Source organism: Ursus maritimus, unplaced genomic scaffold (genome assembly GCF_017311325.1).
Source record: "Ursus maritimus isolate PB19 unplaced genomic scaffold, ASM1731132v1 scaffold_2, whole genome shotgun sequence".
Taxonomy (NCBI): domain Eukaryota; kingdom Metazoa; phylum Chordata; class Mammalia; order Carnivora; family Ursidae; genus Ursus; species Ursus maritimus.
In genome coordinates this window covers 23,665,837-23,684,680 of record NW_024424452.1, presented here as the reverse complement: position 1 = coordinate 23,684,680, position 18,844 = coordinate 23,665,837, and the positions used below count along the sequence as shown (strand labels likewise).

The 18,844-nt window shown below is 41.5% G+C and overlaps 1 protein-coding gene across 4 annotated transcripts in view; it reads left to right on the top strand.

Annotated features, from left to right (window-relative positions):
- The window catches only part of ACSM1 (acyl-CoA synthetase medium chain family member 1), a 56,068-nt gene that overhangs the window by 21,721 nt on the left and 15,503 nt on the right, over window positions 1-18,844 (top strand). For all 4 annotated transcript variants that reach the window (XM_040635255.1, XM_040635254.1, XM_008696969.2 and 1 more), the window contains exons 6-11: window positions 2,158-2,317; window positions 6,066-6,145; window positions 8,406-8,529; window positions 11,278-11,358; window positions 11,910-12,011; window positions 17,905-18,032. In XM_040635255.1, coding sequence (XP_040491189.1) covers window positions 2,158-2,317; window positions 6,066-6,145; window positions 8,406-8,529; window positions 11,278-11,358; window positions 11,910-12,011; window positions 17,905-18,032 — 675 coding nt within the window. The remainder of the gene's footprint in view (window positions 1-2,157; window positions 2,318-6,065; window positions 6,146-8,405; window positions 8,530-11,277; window positions 11,359-11,909; window positions 12,012-17,904; window positions 18,033-18,844) is intronic.

Sequence of the window (18,844 nt, the reverse complement as noted above, 5' to 3'; positions counted from 1 at the left end):
TAATCAATTTTAAACTAAGCCTCTTCTCCCCTCTGCCCCTCCCCCAGATAGTAATATTCAGACCAGAACAAGTTCTGTATGTTTTCTAACTTATTAACCAGACCAGAGGGCACCACAAGGTTTCTGGTGGGCCGCTGCTATCTGTGCTGATACAAAGTTATACAATGATAACAACTGAATAGCAAAACCCTGGAGGAATGGAGGTGGGAAGAAGGGAAGGGCTTTCTGTGCAGTCTGAAAAACAAGAGCAAACACACAAAGATATAAAAAGTAGCATGTATATGGTGACTAACATAACATAATAAAAATTATTATTAAAAAATAAAAATAAATAAAAATAAAAAGCATTTATAGAACTACTGAGATTTGAGGGTAGCTGGTGCTCAGAGTGTGAGGTAAGGGATAGATGGGAGGAGTTGGAAAAGTAAGCAGGGTCCAGATCATGTAGAGTCTTGTGGGCCTTGGTGTAGAGTTTAGAGGGTTTTTTGTTTGTTTGTTTTGTTGTTGTTGTTTTTTGAGAGAGAAGGGAGGTATTGGAGCAATGCGACATATTTTAGCAAGGGAGACCTGATCAGATTTGTTTTTTGAAAAGATCACTGTGGCAGCGCCTGGGTGGCTCAGCCAGTGAAGCATCTGGCTCTTGATTTCAGCTCAGGTCATGATCCAGGGTCGTGAGATTGAGCCCCACATTGGGCTCTGTGCTGAACGTGGAGCCTGCTTAAGATTCTCTCTCTCCCCCTCCCTCTGCCTCTGCCCTCCTGCTTCCCACTTGGGCACATGGGCACTCTCTCTCTCGAAAGAAAGAAAGAAAGAAAGAAAGAAAGAAAGAAAGAAAGAAAGAAAGAAAAAAGAAAAGAAGAGAAAAGAAAAGAATAAATAAATAAAAGATCACTGTAGCTGCAATATGGAGAATGGGTTGGGAAAAATCAGAATGGGGTTAGATCGACCAGTTGGAGGGTCTTAGAATAATCCAAGATGGCAGTGGCTTGGCGAAGGTGTCAGAGACATGAAGGACGTTAACATATTTGAGATTTTAGGAGGTAAAATGGGCAGGATCTACTGGCTAGATGTGGGAGATAAGAGAGGGGCCAGTCAAGGTTGACTCTCAGATTTTGGGCTTGGACAGTTGCACGGACAGTAATGACATTCACTGAAATACAGGGAACACTGGAGGAGAAAAAATTAGTCCAAGGGAGTCAGGAGAGATTAGGATCTGGTGGGTTTAAGGTGCCTGAGAGACACCCCAGAAGAGATGTTCAGTGGGTAGTAGGTCTGAAGCGGAGAAGACAGATCCTCCTAGCTAGTAACGTCTTGTGGGTGAGCCACAATCCTGAGAGAGCTGGGATGAGGGAGGGTGGATTGTTTATCAAAGCCCTTCCCTATTAATAGTAAAGTTTCTCAAAGCCATAGCATGCTAATGGGAGGTAAAATGGGTGTTTTCTCAAGGAGTTATGCACACAGAGGTCCCTCAGAAGCAGTAAGGTAGGGTAGAGAAATGAGAAACCTCCACTCCACCTTCCAATCATTGCCTATTATCTAATTGTTTCCAGCCCTTTGCCAAGATGGGATATTAAAAATTAAATCTCTCTCTCACTCTCTCTCCCTCTTCCTGTCTTCCTTTCTCTCTCCCTTTCTCTTTCTTCATCACAAATAACAGAAAACCCAACCTAAACCTCTTTAAGCCAAAAAATAACTATAGGAGTTTATTGGATCATGAAGCAGGGCACTCCAGGGTTTGGCTTCAGACATAGCTAGAGAGTCTCTGGATTAGATTTTCATCTTTCCATCTGTCAGCTATGTTTCTGCTATGTTTTGATGCTCTTCTCAGAAAGGCTTATTATCACTTGTTATCCCCATATGGCTGCCAGCATTATCTAGGACTGTATCAGTAACAGAGTCAAATCCAAGAAAAGAGCTACAGATTTTGTTCCCATATTCCAAGCCTTAAGGATTATTATAACTAAATCAGTTGAAGGCACACATGACTAGAAAATAGGATTTGGCATACTCTAGAGACCTGGTGTGGAAGTGTGTCTGGAGCCCCATGTGCACTGAGAATGAGGGGTGGGTCACCACCTGAAAACCAGAGTCCCCAGCCCTTGATCACATCCTCTCATGATCAATCACATAGCTGAGGCCACTGTATTTTGGAGTTAGCAGGAAAATGCTGCAGCTGAAGACATCTGATATCCTCTGGTGCTTTTCGGACACGGGCTGGATTCTGGCTCTCTGTGGGTGCATCATGGAACCATGGGCAGTAGGGGCTACACTCTTCATCCATCATCTGCCCCAGTTTGACCCCAAGGTCATTGAACAGGTAAGAAGACTAATCTTCCAGTATCGACAAACTCCTAGAAGAAACTCATATTTCAAACTCAAAAGCTGGACCCTGCTGGAAAAAATGTTATTTAGCGAGGGGTCCCATAAGCATAATATAACCCTGGTTCTGGGTTTCTCAAAGTGTGGAGCACTGAATCCATCACTGTATCTAAATCACATTGGATGAAACCTTGAAAGAAATGCAGATTCCAAGCCCTTCCCCCAGGTCTATGGATCAGATTTTGTGAACTTGGAACCCTGAAAACACATTTTAAGAAATTAAAGCACCCAGAGCAAGCTCAGGTATCCTGGATCCTGAATCTTGGATCTGCCAGAGCCAGGTAGCTGGTGTGTGTGTGTGTGTGTGTGTGTGTGTGTTGTTGTTGTTGTTGTTGTTGTTGTTATTGTTGTTATTGCTCAATTTATTGAAGTGTTTAAAAACAGAGCCCTTGGAAAATGACAAATCTAGTTTCTTATTCCACGTTCAACATTTATTTGTGGTTCAGTTGCTACTCCCGAGCCTCAGTTTCTTTATCTGTAAAACGGGAGTTTTAATAATTACTGCATCACAAAATTGTTGGAATATAAACGAGATGTTACAGGTGAAGTGTGTGAAGTGCTTAGCCCTGAGCTGGCACACAGGAGGCACCCACAAAAGCAGTGGTGGCTGCTGTTACTGATACATGTACCTCATGGTGATAACTCAAGTCACCTGCGTGAACCCCTCACTGTACTTCCCTTCCCTTGAAAATGCTCTTTGTGTCTCCATGCACACCTTCGTTTTCCATCTCAGAGGCAGACCTGCCCCTCCACCTCTCAAAGTCCAGTCCCCTCCCCACAACCTCTGTGGAGCCTCCTCTTTTCTCTGTCCTTCTCTTAGGAGCCCTTCTCATTAATCTTCCATCCATTAAACCTTTTCTCCTGCATTTTTAATTTCTCACTTTTCCCCTCTTCATTAATCTTCATTTATTAACTCTTTTCTCCCATAGTTTCAACCTCTTATTCTTCATTAACTCTGCACCCTTAGTCCATAAACATATTCAAAGTTCCCCATCCTAAAAAATACCTTCCCTTCACCCTGCTCCACACCAGACCAACTCTGTCTTTCCTCCCTTAATATCACACTCCTCTATAGAACACTCTCCGCTTGCTGCAGCCACATCCTCTTCACCCAGATTACTCTTCCGAGGGTCTGCCCTCACCCTTCCTCTTCCTTCTAAACGATCCATTTCACCAGCGTGCACACCCATTCAAGGGGCTCTCAAAACTATGCCTTAGGTCTAGTCTTCTCCCTCCATGCAAATTCCTCCTTGTTTATCTCCCCCAAGTCCATCTGATGATCCCTCCAGCACATCAGACCGCATTTTCCATTTCTTATTCCCTGCCTCATGTCAATATCTGCCTCTCCGTCACTGTACTGTGTACATCCTGCCAGTCCTTGAGGCGTAAAACTGCACCCAAAGCCCTGAGTCCATCTTTCCCCCCCACTTCCACTACATGGGCATCCCCAAAGTCTCAGTGTGCTTTAAGTGCAAATTATTTCAAAGTATTAATTCTACAAATTTACACACACACACACACACACAGACACACACACACACCAGCATTTGAAAGTTTAATTATTTTGATTTATTTTTTCATTTGTTACTTTTGTGAAGTTTTAATGATAACATTTTTAGCTTCAGCTCCTCTTAATGAAGATGAAAGATACTGATTAAAACAAGGAATGTTAAATTAAAAATGTACTATCCATATAACTCAACACAAAAAAAAGCAACCCAAATAATCCAATTGAAAATGGGCAGAAGACATGAGCAGACATTTCTCTAAAGGAGACATTCAGATGGCCAACAGACACATGAAGAGATGCTCCACATTGCTCATCATCAGGGAAATGCAAATCAAAACCACACGAGATGGGTAGTAAGGAGGGCACGTATTGCATGGTGCACTGGGTGTTATATGCAACTAATGAATCATGGAACTTTACATCAAAAACCAGGGATGTACTGTTTGGTGACTAACATAATATAATAAAAAATATATTATTATATAAAAAACAAAAAAACCAAAAACAAAAACCCACACGAGATATTACCTCACATCTGTCAGAATGGCTACAATCAACAACACAAGAAACAACAAGTGTTGGCGAGGATGTGGAGAAAAAGGAACTCTCATACATTGTCTGGTGGGAATGCAAGCTGGTGCAGCCACTGGGGAAAATCATATGGAGTTTCCTCAAAAACTTAAAAATAGAATTACCATATGATTCAATAATTTCACTACTGGGTATTTACCCAAATAATATGAAAACACTATTTCAAAAGGATATATGCACTCCTTATGTTTATTGCAGCATTATTTACAATAGCTAATATGAAAGCAGCCCAAGTATCCATCCACAGATGAATGAAAAAAGAAGATGTGAGATAGATAGATTGATAGATAGATATAGCTATGATGGAATATTAGCCATAAAAAAAGAATGAAATCTTGCCATCTGCAACAACTTGGATGGATCTAGAGGGTATAATGCTAAGCGAAATAAGTCGGTCAGAGAAAGACATATACCATATGATTTTACTCATGTGGAATCTAAGAAACAAAACACAGGAAAAAAGAGACAAATCAAAAAAAACAGACTCTCAACTATACAGAACAAACTGATGGTTACCAGAGGGGTGGTGAGTGGGAGGATGGGTAAAATTGGTGAAGAGGATTAAAAGTATACTTATCTTGATGAGCACTGAGTCATATATAGATTTATTATAACACTATATTACACATCCGAAACTATGTAACACTATATGTTAATTATACTGGAAAAAGGAAGGAAGGAAGGAAGGTAGGGAGGGAAGAAGGAAGGAAGGAAGAAAGGAAGGGCAAGGTGATTGGACTCAGATAGGGAGGGACTCAGAGTGGAGGCAGATTTCCCTCATGTGCCCATTACACCTCCCTGTGGTTCTGCATGGAAGGCACAGATATTCTCATTTTACAGATGAGGAAACAGAGTTGCGGAGGAATTAAGTAACAGGATTGAAGTCGGGCAGGCAGACCCCAAACCCACATTCTCCCCTCTTTAGTGTTCCTTTGTTCTCCTAGTGTATCTCCACCCTGATCTGAAACTGAAAGACTCCCACCTCTAGTAAAACAACAGCAAATACCAGACATTTTAGACTCTATATAATCTGGCTCCTAACCCCAATCTTCCTAAATTTACTTCTTGTTCCTCTCCTGTCTAAAAAAATCATATTATTTGACTTCACTTAAATGTTTCTTCAACTCTGGAAACTTTACTCCTGCTACTCTTCTATCTGCAAGAAACTTCCCCATTCCTCTGCCTGTCGACACCATTCCATTTGTTAAATACCCCAACTAAATGCCACCTGTACCGTGAGGTCCCTGGATCACCCATTTAAAAGGAGTATTTCCCTCTGCTATGATCTCCTTCTTCCAATCTCTCTTATGACATCTACCAACTTCTGTCTTACCAGATGAGTCCTGTTTTATCTCCTCTATTAATACCTACTCTCAGTAAGATGTTATCTTACTCTTCTTGCATTCCCCCAACAGTGCTTGATGCATGCCATGTACAAAATTCATGCCCAATATAGATATATTGAAAGAATTAAATAAATAATGGGCTCTCCTTAGAGGGGAGATCAGAACTAAAATGCTAATAATTAACTGATATTTTAAATCTTTACTATAAAAATAAAATTCCTTCTCTCCTCATTTTCTAGATGTTATTAAAATACCCAATCACCCACAGCCTTGCTGTGCCACTTGTATATCGAATGATTCTACGGCACGCTTCTACCAGGTATAGTAGAAGTGGTGGTGGCTGGTGATAACAATCTTTGGGTAGGAATTTAAGGAATCCAATGTACTATGGTCTATTTTTAACTGTGGTTCTTTGAGGTGTGTGTGTGTGTGTGTGTGTGTGTGTGTGTGTGACAAGTGTTGGTTGCGATAATTAGTTCTTTAAAGCAGGACTCCAAGATCCAAATGAAACATTCAGTGAGCCTTGCATCATTGTGGGTTTATTCTTTTTAAAATATTTTTTCTTATGAAAGGACAAACATACAGAAAAATATGTAAAACATACATGTATAGATTAATGGATTGTTGGAAAACACCTGTGTCACCGTTCATCTGAATCACGAAAACAGAATATTGCCCACACCCCAGAGATCTCTTCATGGCTCTATTTCTCCCCTAAAGGAATTTACTATCTTGACTTTTATGGTGTTCATTTCCTTGGTTTTCCCTTATAATTTACCTCCTAAGGAAATATCTCTAAACAAATTATTATATTTTACTTGCCTTTGATCTTTATGTGTGTAAGCACTTATTATTCTGTAATATCTGGTTTCTTTTTTCAGCATTATGTTTTTAAGATGTGTCTATGTTGCTACATGTTGCTATAGCTAATTTTCATTGCTGTACAATATCCCATTGTATAATATCCCATTGCATGTTTTTTAGCTGTTCTACCATTAATGGATACTTGGGTAGTTTTCATTTTGGGGCTATTAGTGATTAATTCTGCATTGAATTCTTGCATATGTAACCTGGTGCATAGAAGCATGTATTTCTGTAGCATTTTCCTGGAAGAGGAATTGCTAGTTCACAGTGACACTACATTTTACCATGCAATTTTCGAAAGCATTGAACCAAATTATGCTTCCCCTAGCAAGACAGGAGAATTCCCATTGTTCAATATTTGTTATTGTCAGAGTTTTTAATTTTTGTCAATCTGGTGGATGCATAGTGTTATCTTCCCATAGGTTTTATTTTTGCATTTCCCCATGTTTGTGGGTTAATTTTAGCTAAACTGCAATCTGCTCTTTGAAACTTATGGGCATTTATGTATCTTTTAAAGAGTCTGAGATTAAAATGGCTACTTCAAAAGTCAGAATAACATGTCTTAAATATAGAATTACAATATTAAGGTGTTCTAGGCCTACCCTTATGAAGCTAACTCCGAAATGCAACTTGATTTTATTCATGAAGCCTCGAGCTGGTTGGATTCTGTTCCCATCTGTATTTCAAAGTTCATACTAAGCTACTTTTTGAAACATTCCTCAGTTGATGATCTTTGCCCAAACCCAGTAAAAATATAACCAAAGCTTAGCTAATGATTACATCAGAGAATCTGACCATTTTATCTACTTTGCATAAAGCTGCAGAAGAATGAGGAAGACACCCTAAGTGAACCCAGCCCTCCTATCCCTGACTCTGACTCTGATGTACCAGGACAGGGTGACAAGAGAAGGTGAACCAGATGTCTGTTACCTCCCTCACCCCCAAGAGCTGACCTGGCTTAGTCCTAGGACACCTGGTACTTAGACCTCAATCACTTCTCCCCACATCCTTCAGGGAATCTATCATTATTTTGTGGGGTTTTTTTTATTAGTTACAGAAAATTTTATGGGAAAGAAATGAAGAAGAAGATTTACATCATGCAATGTTCTTACTATAGATGTTCACAGCCAACTTTTCTGCTCCCTCTGAAATTCCTTCTGTCGGGGCTGCTACCTGCAACCCTTCTCTCTTTTCCTACAGTCATCCCAGTCTTCCTTGATGTCCCGAGCAATTCATTTCCACCCTCTAACTTGCATTCTCTTCTCAGAAATACAAAAGCCCTTCAATTCACATGACTCCACTCTTCAGAGAAGGCAATGCAGTTCTGTTAGCATCCTAACATGCTCTTGGGGTCTTATCCCCCACCACATTATGGTTTATAAAATACCCCTCTTAGCCACAAAGACAGGGTCTGATAAATCTTTGCCATCTTTTTACGTCAATTTCCAAAGTTGATCCAAACCTTTGATCCAAGCCCATTAGCCTCACCACCCCCCCACCCCTTGCCAGAAGAGTTAACATGAACCGACAGGAAGTGAGTGACTTCCAGTTGGCTTTGGCCACCAGCAAATTGCCCAAAAGGCAAGGAAGAATGTGAGGAAGTGGAAGCATGAATGATCCAGATGACAAGGCTCTGAGCTCTTAACACTCTGGGTCTAGGGCAGAACATCCAAGGCCTGCTGGCAAGTTCTCTTGTCACTTTGTCTTCCCCTAAGTCTCAGGTTCCCTACCCTGGAGCACTGTATTACTGGAGGGGAGGCTCTGCTGCCGGAGGATCAAGAGGAGTGGAGAAGACGGACAGGCCTTCTGCTCTACGAGATCTACGGACAGACAGAAACAGTAAGGAGATGGTCCTTTTTGGGTCAGTCAGGATGCGGTGAGCCACTGAGCCCAGCTGATGAGCTGAACCATGTATATTCAGAGGCCCCACTCTGCTCACAGCATTGCCCAAAGCCAGTGGGAGGCTTCAGAGTTCTAGGTGAACTTGCCTCAGTTCAATTTGCACAAAGACAATTCACAGCTCATCAGTTTGTCAAGAGGCCAATGTACTGAAAACTATTGGACAAAACGTTGAAAGGGGTCTAAGGACATGGTGCCACCGTCCCTGTGATCATTAGCTCTAGGGAGCCCAGGAGGGGTGGTGGGATGGGAGCTTCTCTCCAGTAACACGGAGACCACCATCTGCAAGTCCTGTCCACTTCACCACCCCTTCCTGGGGTGGCAACCACAGGCAGCTAGGAGCTGGCCCCAGAAGTTCATTTCTGGGTGTTTATGTGGACAGCACACAGGTTTGATTGTGCGACACTAGCTGGAGTGGAGGAAGGAACAGAGACTTTCTGCATATCCCAAACACACACACACACATGTACACACAGAGTGTGACTCCCAAAGATGTCACTGAGCAGCCAGGTGGCAGTGCATTCAAAGTATCAGGCATGCCTTGAACCACAAAGACTTAATCAATGATAGCAGGGTCAGGAGCAGGCATCTTTCTTCCAACACAATTCTCAAGTCATTTCTGTTACTGGGCAGAGGCACTGACAGAGAGATGACTACCGTCTCAGGAGCTGGAACAAAATGGCTATTTTGGCCTCAATTCACATACTTGTCTGACTTTCTTTTTGTAAAAAAATAAATAAATAATATATATATACATACATATATATACATATACATACATATACATATATATACTTATATATATGCTTTTATTTTTATTTTTTTTAAAGATTTTATTTATTCATTTGACAGAGAGACAGACAGCCAGCGAGAGAGGGAACACAAGCAGGGGGAGTGGGAGAGGAAGAAGCAGGCTCATAGCGGAGGAGCCTGATGTGGGTCTCGATCCCATAACTCCGGGATCACACCCTGAGCCGAAGGCAGACGCTTAACGACTGTGCCACCCAGGCGCCCCATGCTTTTAAATCATCAATTAATTGGTCTGCTTCCAGGCCCAAGAAATATTAAGTCTCTGGTTTTGTCCTTGTATGGTTCATAGTTTATATTTGGACAAGGAGGAGGGTGGGATGAGAACTACACTACACCCATGACCCATGTCCCTTTGCATCAACTATTTGCAACAACAGAATACTGCCTTATACCCGGCTGGTGCTTTATTTCTCAAAGTATTTTCAGAGCTACTGACTCATCTATGGAACATTTTCCACATGCCTGTACTGTGAGCAGCAACATAGCAAAGGGGAAAGAGCTTTCCCTCTCAGGAACTCAGACCTCATTTCAAATCTCCAGTGGCCAGTTACAGGCTTCAAGACCATAGGCATAGCTTTGAACCTTCCAGAGTCTCTGCTTCTCTGTCTCCAAAATGGAAATATAATCCAACCTTGCTGGGTTGTGATAAGGGAAATGAAAGGAAGTATATAAAGTTCTGGCTACAATGTCCAACCCCTTGTACATGCTCGCTTTGCAGTCACTCTTGTTTTTAAGTAAGTGTTGCATTAGATGCTAGGATAGTAGAGATGAATGGGCAATCTCTATTCTCAGGATGCTCGTTATCTGCTGAGGGAAACAGACAAGCAAAAATAAGTATAATGGGGAGCTCCTGGGTGGCTCAGTTTGTTGAGCCCCCATCTCTTGTTTTCGGCTCAGGTTGTGATCTCATGGGTTGTGGGATTGAGCCCCTGCATAGTTCTCTGTGCTCAGCAGGGAGTCTGCTTAAGATTCTTTCTCCCTCTGCCCCCCACCCTATTCATGTACTCTGGAGCTCTTTTTCTCTCTCTAAAATAAATGGATAAATCTTTTTAAAAAAGAAGAAGAAAAAGAAGTATAATGACATAGCTGGAGTCAAGATTCAAATCCTGGGGGCGCCTGGGTGGCTCAGTCATTTAAGTGGCTGCCTTCCATTCGGGTCATGATGCCAGAGTCGTGGGACCGAGCCCCAGGTTGGACTCCCTGCTCAGTGGGGAGTGTGCTTCTCTGTATCCCTCTGCCCCTTCCCCTCTGCCCTTGCTCTGTCTCTCGCTTTCTCTCTCCCAAATAAACACACAAAATCTTAAAAAAAGAAAAAAAAAGATTCAAATCCTGATCTGTCTTAGCTTTAGAAAGATATTTTAGAATACCATAAAGGAGGAATAAGTTTCATCAGGAAGATAAATGGGGGTGAGGCAGTTGCCTAGCAAAGGGAACAACACAATCTGAATATTCTCAACATAGCTCTGAGTCATTGAGACAGGGTTCCTATCTCTAACAGCCTGAGTCAATGTTAAATGATTTCATGGCCTTCCTATACCAAACAGACACATGTCTGACATACAGTGGGCACTCCACACCTCACATTACATGCCCACAGCCCCGGGCTCACCCCTTTGCTTCTTTTTTGGCCCCTCCCACTGGACCCGGTAGCTCCAGGAGCTAGCACAGGCCCAGTCCATGTCCAGTGCGGTTAACATCTGCTGACCAGAGTTGGGTCAATGCCTTGTGCCTAGAATCTGGGCCTTCTAGCTTCCCCATAAGGGCTCTTTGCGCAGCATCGAATGACATTGGTGAGCGAGGATGCTGTGTATGGTTCTTGATGCTTTGTAATCAGCCTGGACTCTTTGACCAACCCCATTTTCTTTCTTTTGCGAATAGGGAATAAGCTGTGGCACTCCCCAGGGAATGAAGATCAAGCCGGGTTCCATGGGGAAAAGCATCCCCCCCTTCGACATCCAGGTCTGGTCCTAAAGACATTTGCTGGGAGCAGTTATGGCTCAGCTAGGACTGGACAGTTGTGTGACACCAGGTGACAGAACCAGCTGTGCCCACTCCACCCCACCCCCACCCCAGTTGTTGTCCTTCCTCTCCTTCTGTTTTCCCTCCAATTTCCTGGAGAGGCTTCAGCTGAGAACAGTAGTATCCTGGGCATGAATGCTGCTCAGCCTGGTGGCCGGAAGCCTCACCCACAGCAGACGGGACCAGAGCACCTGGAGGGAGCACTGGCAGCTCTCTCCATCAGCTGGTGCTTCTAGTTTTTCCTGATCTGTGTTTTCTAGCTTGAAGACACATTTGCCATCTCTGCATATCCATGAGACCAGTAGACCCATAACTTGGGTTTCACCATTTCCTGATTTCAAAGACTTCTGACAGTTTTAATCTATTTTCTGACAGGGCTCCTCCCCCCATTTATTCTCCCTGGTGTCACGAGAACAGTCAGGTACTGTGTGGGTAGGGCAGGCGTGTTGGGGTGGCTCTGCAGGGTGGGATTCACAGGCCTCTTGCTCCAGATCATTGACGACCAAGGCAACACCCTGCCGTTCAACACTGAAGGCAACATTGGCATCAGGATGAAGCCCACCAGGCCCATTGGCCTCTTCATGGGCTATGAGGTAAGTGGTGATCCTCGCCTGTCCCCTTCCAGGCCCCAAAAATCCCTTCAGGGAGCTGTGTGGGTGCTAAGGGGGTGGATTCAACTCTGTACCATGAGCCTTCTTCACACCTCTCTTCAGTCCCCCCAACTCAGTGAAGCCTCTTCTAATTAATCTCTAAGCTTCTAGTGTGTTTTCACAACCCTTCCTGTCCTAAGCCATCTGACACTTAAGTGCTGACAGGGTAGAAAGAAGCACCCTAGACTTGGGTGCCAGTGATCTCTTGAGGTTGAGTACGCAAGAAGCTTTGACTGGGTTCAAATCCTACAGTCCCACTTGCCATCAGGGTGTGCACACATCTGCTAAACTTATTGAGCCTCCAGAGAAGACTGGTGTCCCTACTTCATAGAGGAAGAAACTGCAGATTGGAAGCTTTGTATATCTTCTCCATGTCAAATAAATGGCAGGTCTAGGATTCAAACCCACATCTTTTTGGTTCCCAAACCCTACAGAAGAAATCCAGGGATTACATAAAACTGTGATAGGCGCTAAGGAAATGTGAAACTCTTGACCAGGTAAATTCTCAGCTTCCAAGATTCATCAGAGGAGAGAGGACAGACCTTGAAGTTGATCTCAAACCATCTTCTTTCTCCACAGCAACAGCCATTGGTGTCACTGTTGGCCTCACTCTATGGCCTCGGGAGTTGGTGATGCTGCTCCCTTTGTGATGTTATTGCCCAAAAGTAAAAATGCAGGCCCTAGCCTTAATTCACAGTAGCACAATTTTAGGCTTGGATAAAAGAGAAAATAAACAGAGTAACATGTATGTAGATCAGTGGATCTCAACCCTGCCTGTACTCAGTTGAGGAGATTTAGAAAAAAAATTAATTCTTGGATCCAACCATAGAGATTCTGGTTAAATTAAACTGGGATGGTCCAGAGCAACAACATTTTTTTGATTGGAAATAACATATTTTATTTTACAAAGATGTCCTCCCCTATGCCCACACCTATGTACTTATATACCCCATTTCACGTGCTCTCTTGACTATGATATGTTGTCACTCCTCCACTGAGATTTGTTTGCTTTTTTCGTTTCTTTTCTTTTACTGAGGTAAAATATAAAAAATTTACCCTTTTTGCCATTTTTAAGCATACAATTCAGTGGCATTGAGTAAATTCACCACATCGTGCTACCATTACCACCATGCATCTGCAGAAATTTTTTCCAGCCCAAATGGAGACTCTGTTCCCATTACACAATAACTCCCCCCTCCTCCTTGTATCCATAGCATTTGGTAACCTTTAATGTACTTTTTGGATTTAAGAATTTGCCTATTTTAGGTACCTCTATTAAGTGGAATTGTACAACATTTGCCCTTTTGTGTCTGGCTTATCTCACTTTTCACATGTTTTCAAGGTTCATCCATGTTGTAGCATGTGACCAAATGTCATTTTTTAAGGCTGAATGGTATTGTATGGTATTCGCTTCTTTTGGATATATACCTGAAAATGGATTGCTACATCATGTGGTAATTCTATAATTAACTTCTTGAGGAACTGCCAAAATGTTTTCCACAGTGGCTGCACCATTTTATATTTCTATCAGCATGCACAAGTGTTCCAGTTTCTCCATATCCTTGCTAATCCCTGTTATTTTCAGGATTGTTTATTTGTTTTGTGTGTATAATAGTCATTCTAGTGCATATGAAGTGGTATTTCATTGTGGTTTTGATTTGCATCTCCCTAATGACTAGTAATGTTGAACATCTTTTCATGTGCGTTTTGGCCATTTGTGTACCTTCTCTGGACAATTGTCTATGCAAGTCCTTTGCCTATTTTTAAAATTGGGTTGTTGTGTTGTTGATTTGTAAGAGCTCTTTATATATTCTGGATATGAACCCCTTATCAGATTTTTGCTTTGCAAATGTTTTCTCCCATTCAGTGCATTGTCTTTTCACTCTTTTGAGAGTGTCCTTTCATTGTAAAATTTTAAAAATTTGATGAGGAACATTTTATCTATTTTTTCTTTTGTTTCCTGTGCTTTTGGCATCGTAGTCAATAAATACTCGCCAAATCCAAAATCACGATTTCCCCCTATGTTTTCTTTTGAGGGTTTCAGAATTTTAGCTCTTATGTTTAGGTTTTTGATCCATTTTGGGTTAATTTGTGAATATGGTATATAAGGTAACTGCATTTATTTGCATCTGAACATCCAAGTTTCTCAGTGCCATTTGTTGAAAAGATTGACATTTCCCACTGAATGGTCTTGGCATTCGTGCCTAAAATTCATTGACAGTATATGTGAGGGTTTCTTTCTGGGTTCTCTGTTCTATTCCAATCATCTGTGTGTCTTTTTTTTTTTTATGCCAGTATCACAGTGTTTTGTTTACTGCAGTTTCACAGTAAGTTTAAAAATCAAGAGTGTAAGCTCTTCAACTTCTCCCTTTAAAAGATTCTCTTGGCTATTTCAGATCCCTAAAGATTTCATATGAATTTTAGGATGAATGTATCTATACCACTGAGATTTTGATAGGGAGTATATTGAATCTGTAGATGGCCTTGGGTAGTATTGTCATCTTAATATTAAGTCTCCAATTAATACAGTGTGTCTTTCCATTTATTGATGCCTTCTTTCATTTCTTTCAGCAATAATTTTTATTTTTCAGTGTAAAAGTCTTTCATTTGCTTGACTAAATTCGTTCTTAGTATTTTATTCTTTTCAATGCTATTCTAAATAGAATTGTTTTCTGAATTTCTTTTGTCCATATATATTTTTTTCTGTTTTTTAGTTCTTTGTCCATTTTTTTCTCTTAGTTTTTGATCACATTTAACATGTTTGACTTATTATTATTATTATTTCTTCCAAATTTTTATTTAAATTCCAGTTAGTCAACATACAGTACAATATTAGCTTCAGGTATAGAATTTAGCAACTCATCACTTACATACAACAGCCAGTGCTCATCATAACAAGTGCACTATTTAATCCCCATCACCTATTTCACCCACCCCGCCTGTCCCTCCCCTCCGGTAACCATCCCTTTGTTCTCTACAGTTAAGAGCCCCTTTCTTAGTTTTCCTCTCATCCCCCCCCCCCACCAATTTCATTTGTTTTATTTCTTAAATTCCACATATGCGTGAACTCTAGAAGTTAGATTCTCCCATTTCCCTAGGGGTTGAAGTTGCTGGAGTTTCATTGTTTTGTTTTTGATTTTGGACTGTTGAAGGCTATAGTGGTCCTTTGATACACTTTTGCAAATTCTTTTAAGACTGTTGTTTGTCACGTGTGATCACTGAAGTTTCTGACCCTTTAGTTCATGTTCAGTTAATGTTTTGACAGAGATTTCTTTGAGTGCCAGGAGCTCAAATGAACAAAGAAAAAATCACCAACCAAAAAAGAGAGAGAACACCCTGTACAGATTGGCTCTGTGCTGGGACACTCCTTCACCACTTAGCTGCACTGGCTCTGAGCCTAGGGATCAGCCTGAAATGAAAGCTTAAGGTCTTCTCAGGACTTAGCTGAGCATGAATCTTGCCCAGGCATGTTGACGGCTGTCTTAAATCCCCCATGTACATAGCTGTCTTGAACATCCTAATTTCAAAAAAACTAAAACAAAAACAAAAAACCTCACCCCAGCATCTCCCCCAGACCTTGATGGTCTATTGTTTATCTCCACCCATAATCTCTTACCTCAGATGCCTTCACTTTTGTAGTTTTTCTGGTAGCTTCTATGAGCAGTGTCTGCTGCTTTTTTCTGAGTTACATAAAATGAGTACCTTGCACTTGTCCTTCAAGCAGCCCCCCACCCAGATAGGTTAGAACAGATGCACACAATAATCATTAGTTTACTTTAAAACATCTGTTTTTTTAAAAAGTTGATCTGGTATCACAAATGAAAAGAGTATGGTTTGCCAGAAACAGAAGGCAATTATAACCATAACTGTAATGCAAACAAAACATATTTTCTTGAATTCTAGCTAAACCCTGTTCCCACTAAAAACTCCAATCCTGAAACTTACTCTTGGTAGTTCCAGAGCTTTTAAAAACATGTCAGAGAGTCTCCTTAATACAATCAGAACAATTGGAAGGGAGCCAAAACGGGATGTCATTCAATGTTTTTTAATTTTTTTTTCCTGGAACATCTTAAAATCATTTCATGTTTCATAAGAGGGATCATCTCAACACATTGCTTAGTGGTTGAGTGCATAGGCTGTGGAGCAAGAATTAAATTCCAATACCAACTCTACCACTGACCAGCTGAGTGACTGTGAACAAGTTATTGTGCTTCTCTGAACATTCATGTCTTCTGTTATGGACTATAAAAACCTAGTCTCACGTAAAACCTGCACGTGAATGTTCAGAGTAGCTTTATTCACAATAGCCCAAAACTGGAAGCAACCCAGATGCCCTTCAGTGAGTTGACACCCAAACTGTGGTTCATCCATAACATGAGATACCATTTAGCAGTAAATAGGATCAAAGTATTGATGAACATAAGAAACTGAATGAATTTCCAGAAAATTATACTGAGTGAAAAAATAAAAACAGAGCTTTTTTGCATACTATAGGATTCCATTTATGTAACATTCTTTTTTTTTAAAGATTTTATTTATTTATTTATTTGACAGAGAGAGAGAGACAGCCAGCGAGAGAGGGAACACAAGCAGGGGGAGTGGGAGAGGAAGAGGCAGGCTCCCAGCGGAGGAGCCTGATGTGGGGCTCGATCCCAGGACCCTGGGATCACACCCTGGGCCGAAGGCAGACGCTTAATGACTGAGCCACCCAGGCACCCCAATTTATGTAACATTCTTAAAGTGACAAAATTATAAAACTAGGGAATAGATCAATCATTATCAAGGGCCTAGGGATTTGGAGGAAGGTGGAGGGAAAAGATGAGGGAGCTGGGTGTAGATATAAAGGAGCAACACAGGAGATCCTCAGGATGACGGGAGTCTTCTGTATCTTCACTCTGGTGGTGGATGCACAAACCTGCACATTTGGTAAAATTGCATAATACTAAATACACCCAGACACACAGAAAAAGGTACAAGTAAACTGCTGGGAGATCTGAGTGAGATTGGTGGACTGTAGCAATGTCAATATCCTGGTTGTGATATTGAACTGTAGTTTTACAAGATGCTACCATTTGGGGAAAACTGAGTAAATAGCACACAGGATCTCTCTGTTATTTCTTATAACTGCATGCAAATATATAATTATCTTTTTTTAAAGATTTATGTATTTATTTGAGAGAGAGAGCATACGTGCATGCATGTGCACCTCTGTTGGGGAAGGGACAGAGGGAGACAGAGAATCTCAAGCAGGCTCCGCACTGTGTGCAGAGCCCTCCACAGGGCTCGGTTTCATGACCCTGAAATTATTACCTGAGCTGAAATCAAGAGTCATCCACTCAACCAACTGAGCCACCCAGGCACCCTGCTAATAGACAATGATCTTAAAATAAACAGTTTAATTAGAAATATAAAAGCCTTATAGGTTTTCTGGGAGGATCGGATGAGGTAGTATTTTGGGAAGGAAATACATTTAACAAAAATTTATTGGCACCTCTCATTTGTCCAGACACTATGTGAATGCTAAGCTGAGAACAATAAATAAAATACATAGGGTCCATGTGCTAGTGGAAATTTTATTCTACTAGAGTGCCACCCAAAAGTGGGTTGTCACTTTTAAAAATTATCCTTAAAATTGGTTCAGTATTGTCCACTAATTGACAAATAGTATTCGTTGAGTTCTTGGATATAATGAAAATAGACTCAGAGAGATTACAAAACTCACCCAGGTGCCAGGTAGAGCCAGGAGCAAGATCGAGACCCAGATCTGAGCACCAGGTTGTGGCTCATCATCTCTAAACTCATTACCTTCAACAAAGGGGTGTTGTTGTCTTTGCAGGACAACCCAGTAAAGACAGCCGAAGTGGAGTGTGGGGACTTTTACAACTGTGGAGATAGAGCAACTATGGATGAAGAGGGCTACATCTGGTTCCTGGGGAGGAAGGATGACATCATCACGGCCTCTGGGTAGGTATGGCTGAGTGAGCCGGGAGGCATCACCCTCACATGCCTCATGGGATCTAGTTTGTTCCGACGTTCATCTAAGTTTGGTGATGGGACCCTCAGGCTAACTCTGAACAGAGCTCTGTCTATGGGGCCCTTTTCTGGGAATACCTGTGCACCTCCCCCAAGCCCTGCATCCAGAAAATCTATCAAAATGTAGTTCAAGAAGTTCTGCAAGGGGAACCATAATCAGGCATTATGCAATTTAAAGGATTTGGAAGGAAGACTTTACTTAGGCCCTTACTGGTTGAGGAAGCTTCCTCTATTTTTGGCTCCTCTAATGGGACACAACATGTCACCGAAAAATTTAGTAATACATAACAACAATGAAAACCTTTACAGGCACTTACTATGGAGAAGCATGCTCTGCAGTGCTTTATATAACCCACCTCTCGATGCTAGAAGGTAGATGCTATTATACCCATTTTACAGATGAGGGAACCGAGTTACTGACTAGTGAAGAAAGTTCCCTAAAGTTTCAAAAAGTGCTGGGTTCAATCCAGATTTACCAAAGTTGTTTGGCTCCAACTCAGTTGTCCCTAAACCTTCCATGATTTACAAGAAAAAAAAAATGACACATTATACCAGAGTAACAAGTTCTCTTGGATATTTCAGGGAAATTGAGTGTGTTAACTTTTTAAATTTCTAAAACGTGCTAATATAATGGGGAAGAGCATGCAGAATTTGCATGAATGTTTAAGATACAGGTTGAGGCTTCTACTAGGCTTCATGCCAAGGGAAGCCGCTTGTGCCAAGCCCCAGAGCTCAGGGGGGAA